Genomic DNA, 17,528 nt, shown 5'->3' with positions numbered 1-17,528 from the left:
TAAATTATAGGTTATATATTAACTTATATTTTACCTCGTCTTATACCAAGTAGTATTTGAGCGATTTCCGTCAATATTGCACAAAGATAAGTTAATTCCCAAAACACGTTACTTTTCTTGTTAATTCCCACCATACCGTCCACGTCAGCAAGGGAGAGAGAAAACTAATTTTTTTTTTCCGGTTCAACACTAAACCGCTATCTGAGATAGCGGTTTGATTTAGAACTAAACCGCTATCTCAGAATGCGGTTTATACTACTTAACCGCATTCTGAGATAGCGGTTTAGTTCAAAACCAAACCGCTATCTCAGATAGCGGTTCATAATGCCCCCTGCATCCAAGCTTGCAGTTTCCAGTGTTCAGCCAGAAAATGGGCTGAGATCTTCTGCCAAATAGTCCAACTCCAACAACCTGTAAACAAATCCAAGATCTCCAACAACGTCTATAATCCGACTCCAACGTCTATAATCCAACTCCAACAACCTCCACAAATCATACCAACCAACCAAACCATAACACTTATGCAACAAAATAGAAGAGTGCAAACAAAAAATTTCCAAAAGTTCAATCGTTCCAATAATGACACATGAGTTTCTAAAAGTTCTAAAAGTTCCAATACTAGCAAAAAGAACAAAAGATTACACAAAATTTCTAATGTAGCTCAAATCTAAGTTCTACGTTGTTTCTTTGAATGCTCGGACGATGAAAATGAGGACTCATCCTCCTCGGCAATTGGCTCGGGACGTTGACTAGGAGAGCAACCCTTTTGTCGCCGGTAAGTGAGAAGCTGCAAAGGAGGAGATGAAATAACTTGTGATGCTGGCGGAGATGCAGGAGGAGTAAGAGGTGGAGGGCGTGGAGAAGGTGGTGGTGGAGGGCGTGGAGAAGGTGGTGGTGGAGGGTGTGGAGAAGTAAGTGCTAGAGGGCGTAGAGGAGGAGTAAGTGGTGGAGGGCGTGCACGTGGTGGTCGAAAACCACGCCCTCGAGAAACATGTGAGGTGGAGGTGTCGGGTGTACACTGAGACGAGGCTAAATCATATTGTTGGAGGATATGTTCTTGCCCCACTCTTGATAAGGTCTCAATGCAAGAGGAACTCAAATTGCGTAACGTATCAAGAGTGAGAGGAAGGGCCAAACTGGGAGGTAACTCTAACGCAGAATCCACAGCTCGAGTGCATCTTGAGGCAAGATCAGCCAATGCATGTGACTACAAAAAAGAATGTGAAACAATAAAATTAGAATTCAACATTAGTTATGAATATAAACATTATACATGAAAATGGAACAAGGATTAATTTACCAAAATAATATCAGAGGAAGACGGCTGATAATGAGTGGTGGGGGGTGATCGTGTAACAGGAGTAATGAGGAGTCTCGTGATGCTACAATACCAATCCATATACTCCTTCATCCTCTCACGATGACCGGCAAAAGGAGTGCCTTGAACAATCCGACTCTCACGATCACGCCACTCCTCCACATATTTGCGATGCATCTCTTCAAACTTCTTGTTTTTATGCCGTCGATCCACATTATGAAGATCAACACTCGTGTCACACGCAACGAGAACTGACTGTTCCAATCCAAACTGACGCATCACTCGATTTGGGTAGTGGTACTCAACAATGTCAAAGCAAATCAACGGTACAACTGAGCGCCATATATCTCTATCACATCTACAAATCTCGGGTAGTAAACCAAGTAACCGTCTCTGAATATGGCTGCCAAGTCATCTACAATAAGTAAAAAGTGAGTATTTAGGCAATTTTAGGTGAAATTAAGCAATTTTAGGCTATTTTGGACAATTCTAGGTGAATTTAAGCCTTTAGGTGTGATTTTAAGCTATTATAGACTATGTTAGGTGAACTTAAGCGTGTTTAGGTGTATTTAGGCTATTTTTGGTGGATTTAGGCTAATTAAGGTGAATTGAAGCTATTTAAGGCGATTTTAGGCCATTTTAGGCGAACTTAAGCCTTTTTAGGCAATCTTTGGTGAATTTAAGCTAGTATATGCCATTTTAGGTGAATTTAAGCTATTTTAGCCTATTTTAGGTGAATCCAAGCTATTCTAGACTATGTTAGGTGAATTTAAGCTAGTTTAGGCTTTTTTATGCTATGTTTGGTGGATTTAGGCTAATTAAGGTGAATTGAAGCTATTTTATGCGATTTTAGCCTTTTTAGGCAATTTTTGGTGAATTAAGGGAATTTTTAGACAATTTTTGGTGAATGTAGGCTATTTAAGACAAAAATAGCACAAATTTACCTAAATTAACCTAAATTAACATAACTTTATCTAAGTAGAATCGAGGGAGCTCAAATTGACGTTCGTTGACTTAATTGACCTAAGTTGACCTAACTAGTTGAATTAATCACAATTTAGACCAAAGTTGACCAATGTTGACTTAAATTGACCGAAGTTGACCTAACTAGTTGAATTTAGGCAATTTTAGTTGAATTTAGGTCAATTTATGCTATATTAGTTGAATTTAGGTCATTTTATGGTTTTTTAGTTGAATTAATCACAATTTAGACCAAAGTTTACCAAAGTTGACTTAAATTGACCAAAGTTGACCTAACTAATTGAATTTAGGCTATTTTAGTTGAATTTAGGTCAATTTATGCTATTTTAGTTGAATTTAGGTCATTTTATGCTTTTAACTTGAATTAATCACAATTTAGACCAAAGTTGACTTAAATTGACAATTTAGACCAAAGTTGACTTAAATTGACAATTTAGACCAAAGTTGAACTAGTTGACTTTAATGCACCTACATTGACAAAAATTGACCAAAGTTGACCTAACTTGAAACAAAAGAAGCATTTGAGTAATTAGTAAGGTGAGATATTAAATACCTGTGTCTCCTTTTGATGGTCAAGTGCATCCCTAAAGAAAGAGAGTCCACTAGCTGTATGGCCACATGAAAAGTGAACTCTAAGCCAACTAACAAAACAAGTAAAGTAAAGTGTTAGTAAAGTAAAGTGTTAACAAATTACTTGATTTATCGAAGTAGTAATGAGTAGTTAAACAAATAAGTTACCTGCATGCTAAGGGGTCCACTCCACGCTGATGCTGAGTACCAAGAATAGATGGATCGTCGACCTCAATAGGATGCTCTGGGTCAGGAGGTGGAGCATCGCGAACTCTCGAAATCCTCGGACGACCAATGTGAATATGCTCCCATGACCATAACTGCAGAAGTATAAGTGGACCACCAATGTCACGGGATCGTCTACGAGCGGCTCGACACATCTGTCGATACAAATAAGCAAGGGTCGCACTCCCCCAGCTGTATGTCCCATCTCTACGCAAGTCGCGAATCAATGGCAAGTAGACGAGCTGCACGGCATCACCGCTCTTATCAGCAAACAAAATGGACCCCATAAGTGCAAGAATATATGCTCGGCTAAACCTCTCATAAACAATATCAGCAGCGTCATCAGGGGGGCCCTGACTGAAGTGTCGCCTCAACCAAGTCATCCTCAATGATGAACCCTGGAGAACAGGTTTTCCATCATCACCAGGCTCTGGTCGTATCCCTAACAACTCCTCGACTAAAGCTGACCACACCCCAGTACCATCCCCTGTGACAGGAGCCCCATGAACTCTGAGCCCCAACAAAACAGCGACATCCTGCAGAGTAATAGTAGCCTCACCAACAGCCAAATGAAAAGTGTGCGTCTCCTGTCTCCATCTCTCAATCAATGCTGTGATCAAAGACCTATCTAAGGCTAATCCACCACCAACCAATCTATGTACACCATAGAACCCTGCTAATCTAACAAACTCCAAGACTCGATCATGTATCACCCACTCTCCTAAACCAAGCACGTGCTCCCGACACGTCAAAAGCCTGTCCATACCCCCTCCCCAAACATCCTCACTCCTATGCTCCGCCTGCAACGTCAAAACCGAAGTATCACGTGGGCCGGGATGGATCGTCGGCTCCATGAGACCTGAAAAAGAAGTTTATTAGAAATCGTAAAATCACACGTCAAAAGAAATATATGCACAAAAATTAAACTTAGAATCACACATCAAGAGAAACATAAACTGAGTTTATTACCCCGATGATCCAACACCACCCCTAGCTGCACAAGTTTTCTTATTATGCCCTTGACGTCGACAAATGCTACATGATTTTACATTGACACTGCGTCGAGCACTCGAATCCATCTCATTAGGGTATCGAGACGACTTTGGGCGTCCCACACCACGCCGTTTACTAGCATCAGCAACTATTCTCACCCCAGTATAATGAGGCCAATAGGGAACATCAGGAAGTGGATGAAAGCTCTTCAAGTATGTTTGCCTATACTCGACAATGGTAAAGAAAGGATCAACGAAAGCAGCATAAGATAAGCTGCGAGAACGACAAACCGCAAGCACATGGGAGCATGGCAACTTGTAGATTTTTAATTTCTCACAAGTGCAAGTTTTGGCTACAAGGTTAACAGTGTGTACGTTACCACCTTTACCTGAAGCCCTGCCTCCTCGTCCAGTTGTAACCTCAAATAGCCCCATCTCATGATCAAAGGCTTGGACCTCGTGAGCACCAGATTTTGCCATGTTCATTTCAATTGTTGTTGTGGCCTTCTCAACGAAATCGTGGCCTTCTTCAATTCTCCTTTTACCCCAACCTCGTCTTGTAACAAAGTAGGAGTTCACTCGGTAAAACGTCATCCGAACAAGGGCGGTTATCGGCAAACAACGAGCACCTTTCATCACCCCATTAAAAGCTTCGGACATGTTTGTGGTTTTCACGCCATATCTAAAACCACCATCATGGTGGATCGACCACCGATGAGAAGAAATATCCATCAAGTACTTATGAGCTTCAACATTCAATTCACCAATTCTTCCCAAGTAGTAATCAAACTTCTTTCTTTGACGAGCATCTGCGGCTTTTCCGAAAAGGTTCTTCACATAAGCATTCTTGAACTGAGTGTTGACATTAGAGGCAAGGTGACGAGTACAAAATCGATGGTGGGCACGCGGCTCCTCCCACCCACTATTGACCTCATTCATTGTTTGCAAAATCCCTGCATGTCTATCAGAAATGACACATAAACCTTCCCTCTGAGTAACTAAATGCCGAATGCATTTCATGAACCATTTCCAACTCTCACCATTTTCACTTTCAACAATAGCAAAAGCAAGAGGGAACAATTGAGAATTCGCATCTGTACCCATGGCTATGAGTAACGTGCCCTTGTACTTACCATACAAATGAGTTCCATCTATGGTGATTAGGGGTCGACAGTGCTTAAAACCATCGATGGAAGGCTTGAATGCCCAAAACACTCTAAAAAAAATGTGAACAGAAGGATCTTCATTAGAAGCCAAGGTACACCATTCCACGACGGTTCCTGGATTAGATTCTTTCAATGCTTGCATGTACCTAGGCAACTCTTCGTAAGATTGCTCCCAATCACCAAAAATGCTTGCAATAGCCTTTTGTTTCGCTGACCAAGCTCTCTTGTAAGTGATGGTATACTTAAACTTGACTTTCACCGCTTGCACAAACACGGATTTTCAAAGAAGGATCGGCACGAATAAGATCTTTTATCTCATTGCATACAAAATCAGAGGAGAGAAGAGGATGATCGATTGAGTTTATGTCACCCAAACAATTACTTGCATGGGGGCCATTATACCTCACAATTCTGAATGAAGCAAGACAAGGATCCTTGATTGCACGTAACCTCCATGAGCATTTGCATGAACTCTTTCTTTTACACTCAACTACGTATTTTGTGGGCTCACTCTCCAACACCTTAAATGAATGATTTTTAGCTATGGAATAACCTTTGACTATGTCTTTCAATTGCGCCAAAGAATCAAACTCTTGCCCAATAGCAAATTCACCATCGAAAGAGTGGTTGTTGGACCAAGTCCTCCAAGAATCAAGCAAAATCGGATCCAACTCTGCAACATTGTTGAAAATTTGAGATGGAGCGCTTTCTCTTATAGCTTTGTCATTAGCATCTTGTGTATCTTCATCTTCATCAACATCACTATCCACCCCAACCGCTTCATCTCCAAAAAAATCAACACATATTTGATCTAGAGAATCGAAAAGTATCATAGATGGATCACCATTTGTGGCTTCTACATGTGGTGTTTGAGTTTGAGAAGTGAGCTCTGAAATGTGTTCACTAGCATATTGTTCATCCGTAAGCATTCTTGTGAATGAACCCGTTAACCCACTTTGATTTGTCAAGGGCAAGTAGGGAAATGGACTCGCCCATGAATCCATTTCATGAAAGGATTCCAAGTGGGATTGAGTTTCGGGTTGCTTTGGAAGTTGCTCGATGAACAATTGCATTGTGGTTGATTGTGTTTGAGACATAGCAATCAACATTGCTTTTAAAGAATTGTCATCATCCAACGGAATGGCTTCATATGAACCGGACATCATTGGATACCTCATTAGTAGCTTCAACTCCACATATCTCGAGTCACATCTCATAAGATCATAAACCTTACTCAAAACCTCATCATAACTCATTTGACAATTGACAAACCCAAATTTTCGCTCTCCTCCTTTATATGTAACATCACCGCTACTTTGCAAAATTTCCCCTCCCCAATGACAATAAATAGGATAGTCTGGCAACTCCATATTCTAAACAAAAAATAATATGATTAATAATATGAAATCCCTAATTTGGGCCATCATAATCTGATTTCAATTCAATTGAACTTGAAAAATTGAAGACTAAAATTCCAAATTGAAAAACTCAAGAGCTTAAAACGAATCAAAGATCAGAAATAATTCAAAAAAATAAAAATCACAGCATAATCACTTTAAAATAATATAATTCATAACATCGCTATCTCAAATAGCGGTTAGATATACGTTAACAATAAAAAAAATTACAATTAATTCAGGGTAATCATATCATAAACTCATCAATCAAACATAAGCATGATCTTCCTAATAACATCATCAAACAAACCTTAACATAGCAACGATTATTACTGAATTAATAATTAGCTTCAAATATATTAATTCAAAAAAAAAATTAGGGCTTACCTGATTTCGAACCACCGACGACCGGTGGTGGGTGAGAAAGAAGCTCGACGGCTTTGGTGGCTGATGAGGAGGCTCGACGGCTGGTGGTGGTGAGGAAGAGGTCCGACAGCCGGCAAGGGCTGAGGAACAATTTCGAAACGGAGGAACGATGGAGAAGGGTGAGAAAGAGACTCGAGAATCCGTTGTGGGTGAGGAGGCTCGACGCGACGGCCGGAGGTAGGGCGAGGAATGAGGTCGGCTAACGGCGAGCCGGCCGGTGGAGAGAGAAACAGGGACGACGGCGGGTTAACCGCAGGACGATGGAGACAGAGAGAGAGACGCAGAACAAAGCGGGGTTTTTTTTGTGCTTTTGATTTTTTGAATTTGCTTCCTGGAGGTAAGTGATAAGTGGTAAACCGCTATCTGAGATGGCGGTTCATTAAACAGGAACCGCTATCTGAGATGGCGGTTCATTAAACAGGAACCGCTATCTCAGATAGCGGTTAACCCCCATGAACCGCTATCTCAGATGGCGGTTTTGCGCTGCTTATTTTAAAAAAAAAAAAGACCGGTTCACTATGCTGACGTGGACGGTATGGTGGGAATTAACAAAAAAAGTAACGTATTTTGGGAATTAACTTATCTTTGTGCATTATTGACGGAAATCGCTCGTAGTATTTTAACCAAGCTTCTCCCACAAATTATCAAAAAACAATTGACGAGCTAAGGGTCGGAGAGGTGGATCTCTTATGTTATCAGATATCACATGCTACTTACGAAATAACTGTTAGGAATTAAACACAACTTAGTTAAGTCGACAAGAATACGAAACAGATTTGGAGTCAAATATAAGTCTTGTTTGGTTTATATGTTGTTTCCTTGTTTACGTAGAATTGTAATTAGGAAACTAATAGTATTTTGGTATGTAACAATCTCTACAATTATTTAGACTTGGGGAGCAAGTATAATTATAGTAGACGAGGGTTTTAGCCTACAAAAGAGGATTTAGGCCTAGCTAGAAAATAAGAGGGAAAAATTGGTGAGAGGAATCATCAATTGAGGGGTTATTGTTTTATTTTGCAGGAACTTCATAATACGATAATATTTGAGGGGAGGAAATCTAAATTTCCTCACAAATACTTGTCTCTTTTATTATTGTTTTTGCTATTTGTTCTATATTGTATTTGCAGGGTTTGTTCCCAATAGTTTGTGGCACGCGTTTGGTTATAACAAATTGGTATCAAGAGCTGTGTTTAGCCATGGATGATTTTGGGAACAAGTACAAGGTAGAACTTTTTATTGGGAAGACGAATTTCTCATTAAGGCAAAGTACAATTAAGGATATTCTTATACATCAAGGTCTTCACAAGACTTTGGAAGATAAGAAGCTTGATTTGGTGGACAAGGACAAGTGGGAGGATATGCAACTACGGGCTACTAGTACGAATAGATTGACTCTTGCACCGGAGATCAAGTACAACGTCTTAAAGGATAATAATCCAAAAGAGTTGTGGGATAAATTGATTAAGATGTACGCATCTAAGTCATTGGCCAACATGTTGTTCTTGAAAAGGACCTTTATTCACTCGAGATGGAGGAACACATCACACTACAAGATCATCTAAATAAGTTTAATGGCTTGATCACCTAATTGGCGAGTTTGGATATGAAAATCGAGGAGGAGGACAAGGCTATATTGTGCCTAGTTGCACCATTGTTATTTACCACATATGAAGGGTATGCTTGTTAGGGGGGAAAATACCCTCTTGATGACATTGTCAGATGTGCCAGGTGGAGCACACGTGGCTGCCAGCGAGGCGTGACAGAGCGACCTTCCATCTTGCTCTCAAAGGCTAGGGTAGGGGCAACGGTTACGAGCCGTTCCCAGCTGTTAGATTATGATTCATATGACAAAACATAAATCATGCGGAAACACCATAAAGCCAGGAAACATATTATTTACACATAATCATTTAGCATAATTTAGGAGCATACACTTTGTAGCGTGCCCTCCCTAGCTGCGCCCGAACCGAACAAGAACAAGCCTTTAGGACTCCAAATGTCGTCCCTCCGTAGATAGTCCACAGTACGTCCGGATCCGCCTCAAGTTAGACCAACTAGAATCGCCCTTAAGGTTACTAGGAAATTCTGTTAAGTGTTTGCAAGTGTTTGGCTTATTTTCTTTCAAAACTTACCCTTAGAATACTTCAATCCCATGTACATAAATTATGACCCTAGACCCTTATTTATAGAGGTTTGGAAAGGGAATTGGAATCCTAGTAGGATACGATTTAATTAAACTTAGAATCCTATAAGGACTCTAATTAATTAAATAATCCTTTTAGGAATAGGAATTTAATCATACACCAAATCCTAATAGATTTAGGAATTGTGCATGGACACAAACACACACACGCACGGAGCCACGAGGGCGCCCACGCGTGCGTGCGCTTGGCCCACGCTACGCAGCCCACGCTACGCAGCCACGCCTTGGCGCGCTGGGCCTGCCTTACGGTGGGCCTGGCGCTGCCTTGGGCTGGGCGTTGGCGCGCGTCTTGCTTGCTGGGCGATGGCCTGGCTTCGTGCTGGGCCTTCGTCCGGCAGGACTCGTCCGATGCTAATTCGTACGATACGCTTCCGATTAAATTCCCGGTTCCGGAATTCATTTCCGATACGAACAATATTTAATATTTCCGATTCCGGAATTAATTTCCGTTTCGAACAAATATTTATTATTTCCGTTTCCGGAATTATTTTCCGATTCCGATAATATTTCCGATTCTGACAATATTTCCGTTTCCGGCAATATTTCCGATTCCGGCAATATTTCCATTTCCGATAATATTTTCCGATACGTACCATGTTTCCGTTTCCGGCAACATCTACGACTTGGATAATATTTATATTTCCGATACGATCCATATTTCCGTTTCCGGCAATATCATCGTTTCCGGAGTATTCACTTGCTTGTGACGATCTCAGCTCCCACTGAAACCAAGATCCGTCGATTCCGAATATCCATAGATGGAGTATTTAATGCCATTAAATACTTGATCCGTTTACATACTATTTGTGTGACCCTACGGGTTCAGTCAAGAGTAAGCTGTGGATTAATATCATTAATTCCACTTGAACTGAAGCGGCCTCTAGCTAGGCATTCAGCTCACTTGATCTCACTGAATTATTAACTTGTTAATTAATACTGAACCGCATTTATTAGACTTAACATTGAATGCATACTTGGACCAAGGGCATTATTTCCTTCACCAGCAGCCTTAATTATCTACTTAATATCCAATTATGTACATTTATTGTCCATACGTTACATTTCATTATGTAAAGCCTATAAAATGGCTTAGCTAGATCAGTCTAAGGAGACGAAAATACTCATTTTGGCAATAACACTCTCATTCCATGCTTTTTACAACTTACTCTTGTTACCCTAAATTTCACTACTAGAAAAAGGACATTTAACGACGAACAATTTCGTCGTTAAAAGCTTCAATTTTCGTTGTTAAAACCTTTAACGACGGGCATGATGTTCGTTGTAAAAGGTTTCGTCGTTATTGGCTTTAACGATGATGTTCATCGTTAATAAATAATGTTTATTAACGACGAATTACGGTTTCGTCGTTAAGCATTAACGATGGAATTATCGGTTCGTCGTTAACGATTAACGACGGAATATTGTTTCGTCGTTAACTTTTAACGATGAAATCATTATTTGTCGTTACTAATTAACGACGAAGTTAAAATTTCATCGTTAAAAGTTAACGACGAAACAATAATGCGTCGTTAATGCTTAACGACGAAACGGTAATTCGTCGTTAAATACTTATTCACTATGATCAATTATTTATAACGACCAAAAAATCCCTTGTAAAATGTCCTTCTCAACTGTCAAAAATTTTGAATTTTGGCAATAACGACCAACTATTTTGTCGTTAATATTGCTATCAAAATAATATTATTTGCGCTTTTCGAAGCACCTACATTTTCCATGTGAAACAATAAAGATTTTATAAATCAATTAAAAGAAATGAAAATTGCATTACTCAAAATATTTTTGACAATAGAATTTCAAGTTATGTTAAATCAAAATACACATCCCATTGTCTTTAAATTTTAAAAAATTAAGCTAAAACATAAGTAATTCTTCTTCAATCTAAAAGAACGAAATAAAAATCTAAGTAGTTGAAGGGTTATGTCTTGGAGTGCCATCTTTTGAAAAACGTTGTAAGAACACTTTTTTAAATGCTTTAACCTCATTAAGCTCATCTTCAACTGAACTCATGCGACTCTCTAGTCCATTGTTTTCTTCCCGTACCGTATCCACGCGATTGGTAAGAACATGTTTTTGTTTGTTTGCCTCATTCAACTTAGATTGAATTTCCACCATACTAGGTTGTGGTACTGATATTTCTTTAAGTGTTATTCCTCCTCCAAAACCCAAAACCCGATTACGAGACTTCAACTTAAACACCTTTTATGCTACCTATATAAAGAAGAAAAAAAGTTAAATTTCATGGCATGGAAAAGTAAACATAAAACCAAACAAGATATAAATGAAGAAAAAGTACTTGTACATGGGAAAGTGTTGGTTCTTCTTCCATTGTTTTCTGAATTTCCTCCTACAACATACATAACCATCTCAATTAGTATCATACACGGGTGACTCTAATTAAAGGCCAATTGTCAAAGTTCTAATCTCCTAGTTAAGTTTCAAGATCCAACGATATTCTGTTTTGACAGATCCAACAAATCCCATACCCTAACAGGGTACCTCTCACTTTTCCTACTTGGTATATTTTAATTCAAAAGCTGTAAATAATATTGAAAAGAAACTTCAAGAAATCACATATTCATGGAAAGCACACTTAGATTACAGATTTAAGTTAAAACTATCTGAATAAAACTATCTTATACTCATTTTTGCATTCTTGTTTCCAAAAGTTAAAAGCTTGATAAACTTTCATTTAAGTCTATAGGACTCTTCTAAACCTATCTTTAACTCATTTAAGTCTATAGAACTCGGAACATTGTATACTTCCCCTGGATGTTTGTTTCTTTCATCTGAATGATCTAGATTAGTTTCTTGTCTAACATTTAATGCATCCCACGAAATGTAGGTTCTTATTCTTTGAAAAGACGGGAATTGAATACTTCTCTCGAAACAAGGACTAGGTTTCCAAAATTAGTTGTACAAGAAGAGAATCGAGTTCGAATGTTCGATTTGTAGTGGCCAAGGCTTAGATATTGTTGAGAGACCAAATAGTGTTCCTGATGATGATGCAGAATGGTTAGTTTCAGTCATTTATACATATTTACAGTAGCTTTTTGTTCTTACTCTTTGAATATTTAATTTTTACATATTTGCAGTATCTTTTTGTTCTTACCCAAGTAGTAAGTGCATCGATTATTTATCTCTAATACTTCAATTGGAATTATCTATTCTTTAGGTGAAAGAGAAGTTTTAGTATACTGTCCGAGATGCCTTAACATAATATGATGATTTGATAATATTATGATATATCCTAAATTTGAATATTTGAGGCACCTTCCCATGCAGTTTACATACTTCTTATTAAGAACATTGTCAGATTTAGTTGTATTTTATGTTCCAAAGAATGTTGGGATCACTCTTATCAGTCTTAAGATCATATTATGTGCTGATATGTGAATACCAATAGTAGAAAAAGTTCCAAATAGATCTAAGATATTAAATCATCTATGTTAGCTTTGTTGTTGCTACAGGTTTAAGCGTTTAACTGGTCGGACTGAAATAGCAATTACTGCCAGGGACTACAAGTTCTACAACCCAAGACATAAAGTTAGGCGTGCCTTATCAAACACTTCATAAAGTTAGCAATTGCTGTTTTTTTAGCATTACTCTGTAAATTCTTGTCCAATTTTTATATTTATTTTAATTGATTCTGGATGGTTCAATCAAGTAATTTCAGACTTGAGGTTTTGTTAATCAACATAAGAACAAATAAAAGGCAATACAATTCTCACTCCTTTGCACAAAAAGCTACCAATCTATAATAATGGCCCAACTCCATTCCATTCCCTTCCCTTCCCTCTTTCTTCAATCTCATACTCTTTCTCTCAAATTTCAAAACACATCATCTGAATTAAAAATATAAAATAAAAAGATTTGGAACATGCATCTCCAATTTAAAAAGAATTGGAAGTTTGGAACATGCCCTATACTTCATATTACCAAAGCTTATACTATACCAAAAAACTAATACTGAATTAATTAGTTATATTCCAGTTTATTTCAGTTTATTGTATAGAAAACCGTAGTTTATTTCACCATGAGCTAACATAGGTGAGAAAAGGCTTACATATTTTTGTGCCGTTTCCACTCAGTTTCCTGCAAACCGCTGATGCCATCTTTAAGGCTTCTAGTTTTTCCCAGGAAACTTTCAAACATTGCTAGAACCTAAAATATAAGAACACGATTTGAGTGCAGAACCAAAAAAGAATGATCATAACAGAAAAATAGGGGGGAGGACCGGAGGGGGGTATATCAATTAGGACATGGCTTTAATCTGTTAGGACATCGAGCTTCGATTCCATGCCACTTGATGATAGAACTTCATCAGTGAACACATGCCTTTTTTGTTGAATGAACTCAGAGTAACTTAGATGTCCTTGATTGTATTTTCATGTGTTTTTACATATTCTTCACTTTGCTGGAAGTAGTAAGTTGACTTGTAATAAGCCACAAACAGACATTTATTTAAGAGACTTAGTTTTATGAAGAAACAAACTCATATATTACATATTATGAAAATACCTTTTTGCTATTTCTTCTAATATCCATGCTTCCAAAAGTAACTATATATGATCCCATCAGAGTGTATATATTGTTGGTATAAATCAGGCAAAAGATAAAGTCAGCACTGCTGTTATTTGGGCTTCAGCTAGGTGAAGTATAATTCATTTAAAAAAGTGGCAAGGTAATAATAAGTGATGCAGCTAGTTCTTGTTCACGACTTCTACGCCGGTTTTTTTACTATTAGACGTCTACTCTTTTGTGCAGATGAGAATTAAGGAGTATCATTCTTCATTTTTCTCAAAATATATTAGATACGATAATTCTCAATATAGCTTACATATATGCATAATTCCTTTTGCAGCCCATGAGCCAATTTCAGTTTAGCCAAAATGAACAGGAAGTTAGCCAAATAATGGAAGTCATAAATAATTCCAACTTTAAATTGTTCCAACTAAGGCAAGGCCACAAAACCAAAAGCTCGTAATCAACTTTAACTCTTTTAGACAAATATTATACTTTGTTTTATCACCTAACCAGAGTACCTTACATTTCTCATGTGCAAAAGTATCTGCTTTATAATTCTGATTCACCTTATAACTAGCTTCATGATTTTGAGAAATATAAAACAACATCTTAATCAACTATCAAGTCTAGAGAATAAAAAGTTGTTTCTAGGCTATGGAAATCAAGGGTAAGGTAGCTAATATAGTAATATCAACTATTAGTGGTTTATTTCTTGGCATGATTCCACATAAAAAGTCTTAACAACAACATATTTGAAAGAAATAATTATATCCAAAAAAATTTCATACAAAAATATGGTAACATAAAATGAAGTGTGACATGCATGCTTCAAAAATAATGATTATCAAGTAGTCTAACGAAGTGGCCAGCTAATAACCAAGTAAACTAACTAAATTTGTCTAGAACACAAAACCATTAAGATAGTATACATTGAACCAACGCACAATGTGATAGATAAATTCCATTACACTCCAATTGTCAGAAAACTGTTCATACAAACCATACCACAATATCGAATTCCTGCCCATTCTCAATTTAAATTCGTTTTGCAGTCAGGCGCGCTTAGCAAACAGCAAAATCAAATGATTGAAGTTACAATCTAAACAACTGCAAAAAAAATTAAAAAAAAATGTAATGGAAAGAACTAACGAAGAAAAAATCAACCTTGGATAGAAGGCGATTCTTGGAAAAAGGTGTAGCAACTTCAGTTAAAATAGGAACATCGTAAATCATCCAATGTAATGTCAAAACCTTTCTATGCTTGCATAAAAAAAATGTCAAAACCTAAATCGCCACCCCACCCCCCAATAAATAAGACTAAATAAAATTACTTGAAATCGAACCCTAAAAAAAGTTACTTGAAATCAAATTTGTACCTTCACTCGTAGTTATCATCGAAGTCGTTCCCGGGGTACTGGATCTGACCTATTTTCTGTTTCAATCCAACTCGTTGATTAAACTCGAACAAAATCAAGATATTTCTCTGTTAGGTTTCTTCGCGATTGGCCTTCAAAATTAAGCAGATCAAGTATCAAAATCAATAACTACGCATATCAACTATGAATTTCGGAATCAATATATGAAATCGTGGAACCAATTGACTTCAATTTAATTGAAAAATTTAGCGAGGGGGAATTCAAACTCGCCAAAATGTGTTCGATTGAGGGTTTCAGCTATAGGATGACGAGGAAAGACATTCTTTATCAAATTGCTTATCATCATTGAGAAATTGGGGGAGAAAGACATTCTTTATTAATTTGGTTAACATGAATTAGAAATTTGGGGAAGTTCGAAGAATGCAAAATGCTGGGAGAGAATTAGGTTTGGTTTCTAGTATGTATATTGATATTTTTCAGCATAGGGTAAAATTTTAGATCCCACTTTTTACATTAACGACGAAGCATTACAAAAATAATAACCCGCTCTATTTTTTCGTTCAACTTTTCAAGATAACCCGCCGTGTTTTTAAATTTTTTAGTTTTTTTATGGTTTAACGACAATATTTTGATGTTCTCGTTAAATGGTGGTCGTTAAATAGGAAAATTCTAGTAATGTTTGCCCAAAACAATTTGGCGCCCACTGTGGGGCTGACAATCAAAAGCAGCTCGATAATTTCATTCCAGTCACCAAGGCCGGCAATGCTAGCTCATCCAACGATATCACTCGTCGTTTCGAAGCCAAGGAGCAGCGCATCAATATCCTCCAAAAGGAAAATGAAGCATTGCACTCCCAGGTCCGATCTGCTGCCTCCATAGCCACCGGGTCCAGGTTCCAATACCGACGAGACACCTCTGGGCTGAGCCGCCGCTTAGACCTCGACGTTGCCCCGGATCATCCTCTCCATGTACCCTTCGGCGAACCTGGAGGCCCAATCCTCGAACAAATCCGTGAATTCGAGCCCCTGCCGAGTCAGCCCCGCTCCAATCCGAGTTGGATGCCTCCCCCTCCAACTCGAACATCTTATGCAGGTGCATCGGCAACCACCGCTGCCACAACGACCGCCCAAGCCGTTTCATCTCAGGTTTGCATGACGACATCCACCATGGTGTCGGCGCCCATCTCCAATCTGGCATCTCGTCCGTTACCTCCCCAAATGGTAACCATGTCAATGCCCCTACCTGTCTCATACCCGGCGCAAAGACCAACACAGACGACTCAAGTGCCCTGGGATCAACTCTTCTCTCAGCAAGTCGTCCAACCTGTCGTCAACCTAGTCACTTCAGCACCAGGAGCACCTCCCCAGATGATGGCGGTTCCCTTGGCCAGTCAAGCACCACAAGCAGTATTCCCACACACCCCGATGCGCCCGGATTCTTCTCGAAACTATTCTCTATACACCACTCCTAACAGGTCAGTTGTTCCAAATAGTCATGGTTTAATAACTCCTTTTCCTTATGTTGCAGGTACCAACACTGCCTAGGGGACACCTCCCTTCATGCAACACGTTGTACCTCAATTTACCCCTCATCAACCTCACAACATATATCCGCAAAACACCTATTACCAACATCTCCAAGCCAGTCTCCCAGAAACGTTTAGCCCCCTCGTCCCAGTGCTCAACGACATCTGTGAAAACACCAACCACCAACTCCAACAAATCATGACCATGATAAACAAAATTCCAGGAGTACCAACGCCAATCAAAGAAGCCAGTCTAGACAGCTATGCCGACTCACCATATGCCGGCCCTATCGATGCAATCGACATCCCGAAGCGGTTTAGCCCACCCAATATGCCCATGTATGATGGAACAGCCGACCCCAGAGAGCATATCTTAACCTACAAGCAGCGGATGATGACGATCCCAGTTCCCAAGCATATGAGGGAAGCTAGTCTTTGCAAAGGCTTCTGCTCGACATTGACCGGACCCGCCTTGAAGTGGTTAACCAGCCTGCCAAACGGATGCATCACCTCCTTTGCCCATCTCGACAACATGTTCAACAAGCAATTCTCTAGCAGCAGGGGGTTGGAGAAGCAAACAAGCGATCTGTACCGTGTGGTCCAACGTCCAGACGAACCTTTGAAGGATTCATAGCTCGGTTCATCAGGGAAAAGGTAACGGTACCAGACTGTTACGTCCCAACCACGATCGAAGCATTCAGACAGGGATTGTATGGTGAGACCGACCTACTGAGAGATCTGATTAAATACCCCTGCAAGACGTTCGAAGATGCCCAAGCCAAAGAAATGGCTCAAGTTAGG

General features: G+C 39.0%; 1 protein-coding gene across 4 annotated transcripts; it reads right to left on the bottom strand.

The window, feature by feature from the left end:
- Positions 1-315: 315 nt before the first annotated feature.
- On the bottom strand, positions 316-10,735 carry LOC110803861 (serine/threonine-protein phosphatase 7 long form homolog). Of its 4 annotated transcripts, none has more exons than XM_056833948.1 (5): positions 9,011-10,735; positions 3,038-3,953; positions 2,853-2,940; positions 1,301-1,733; positions 316-1,207 (listed from the first exon to the last, which is right to left on the bottom strand). In XM_056833948.1, exons 2-4 carry the CDS (start codon positions 3,946-3,948, stop codon positions 1,677-1,679), a joined length of 1,056 nt encoding a protein of 351 aa, XP_056689926.1. In that variant the 5' UTR covers positions 3,949-3,953; positions 9,011-10,735; the 3' UTR covers positions 316-1,207; positions 1,301-1,676. The 4 variants fall into 4 exon arrangements, with proteins under 4 accessions (XP_056689926.1, XP_056689925.1, XP_056689927.1 ...); XM_056833947.1 differs by having other exon boundaries at positions 7,037-10,734; XM_056833949.1 differs by lacking the exon at positions 9,011-10,735 and adding an exon at positions 4,064-4,202.
- Between the last annotated feature and the right edge of the window lie 6,793 nt (positions 10,736-17,528).

This window comes from Spinacia oleracea, chromosome 6 (assembly GCF_020520425.1).
Source record: "Spinacia oleracea cultivar Varoflay chromosome 6, BTI_SOV_V1, whole genome shotgun sequence".
Classification (NCBI taxonomy): domain Eukaryota; kingdom Viridiplantae; phylum Streptophyta; class Magnoliopsida; order Caryophyllales; family Amaranthaceae; genus Spinacia; species Spinacia oleracea.
Note: the sequence above shows the minus strand (reverse complement) of the source record. Positions and strands in the feature narration are given on the sequence as shown.

Bases quoted from the DNA above. Each gene is read 5' to 3' on its own strand.
- LOC110803861 (XM_022009407.2), bottom strand. From the start codon at position 5,394: ATGCAAGCATTGAAAGAATCTAATCCAGGAACCGTCGTGGAATGGTGT. The intron at 3,954-4,063 runs GTAATAAACTCA...CTTCTTTTTCAG, and splicing joins GGTGGTGTTGGATCATCGGG to GTCTCATGGAGCCGACGATC.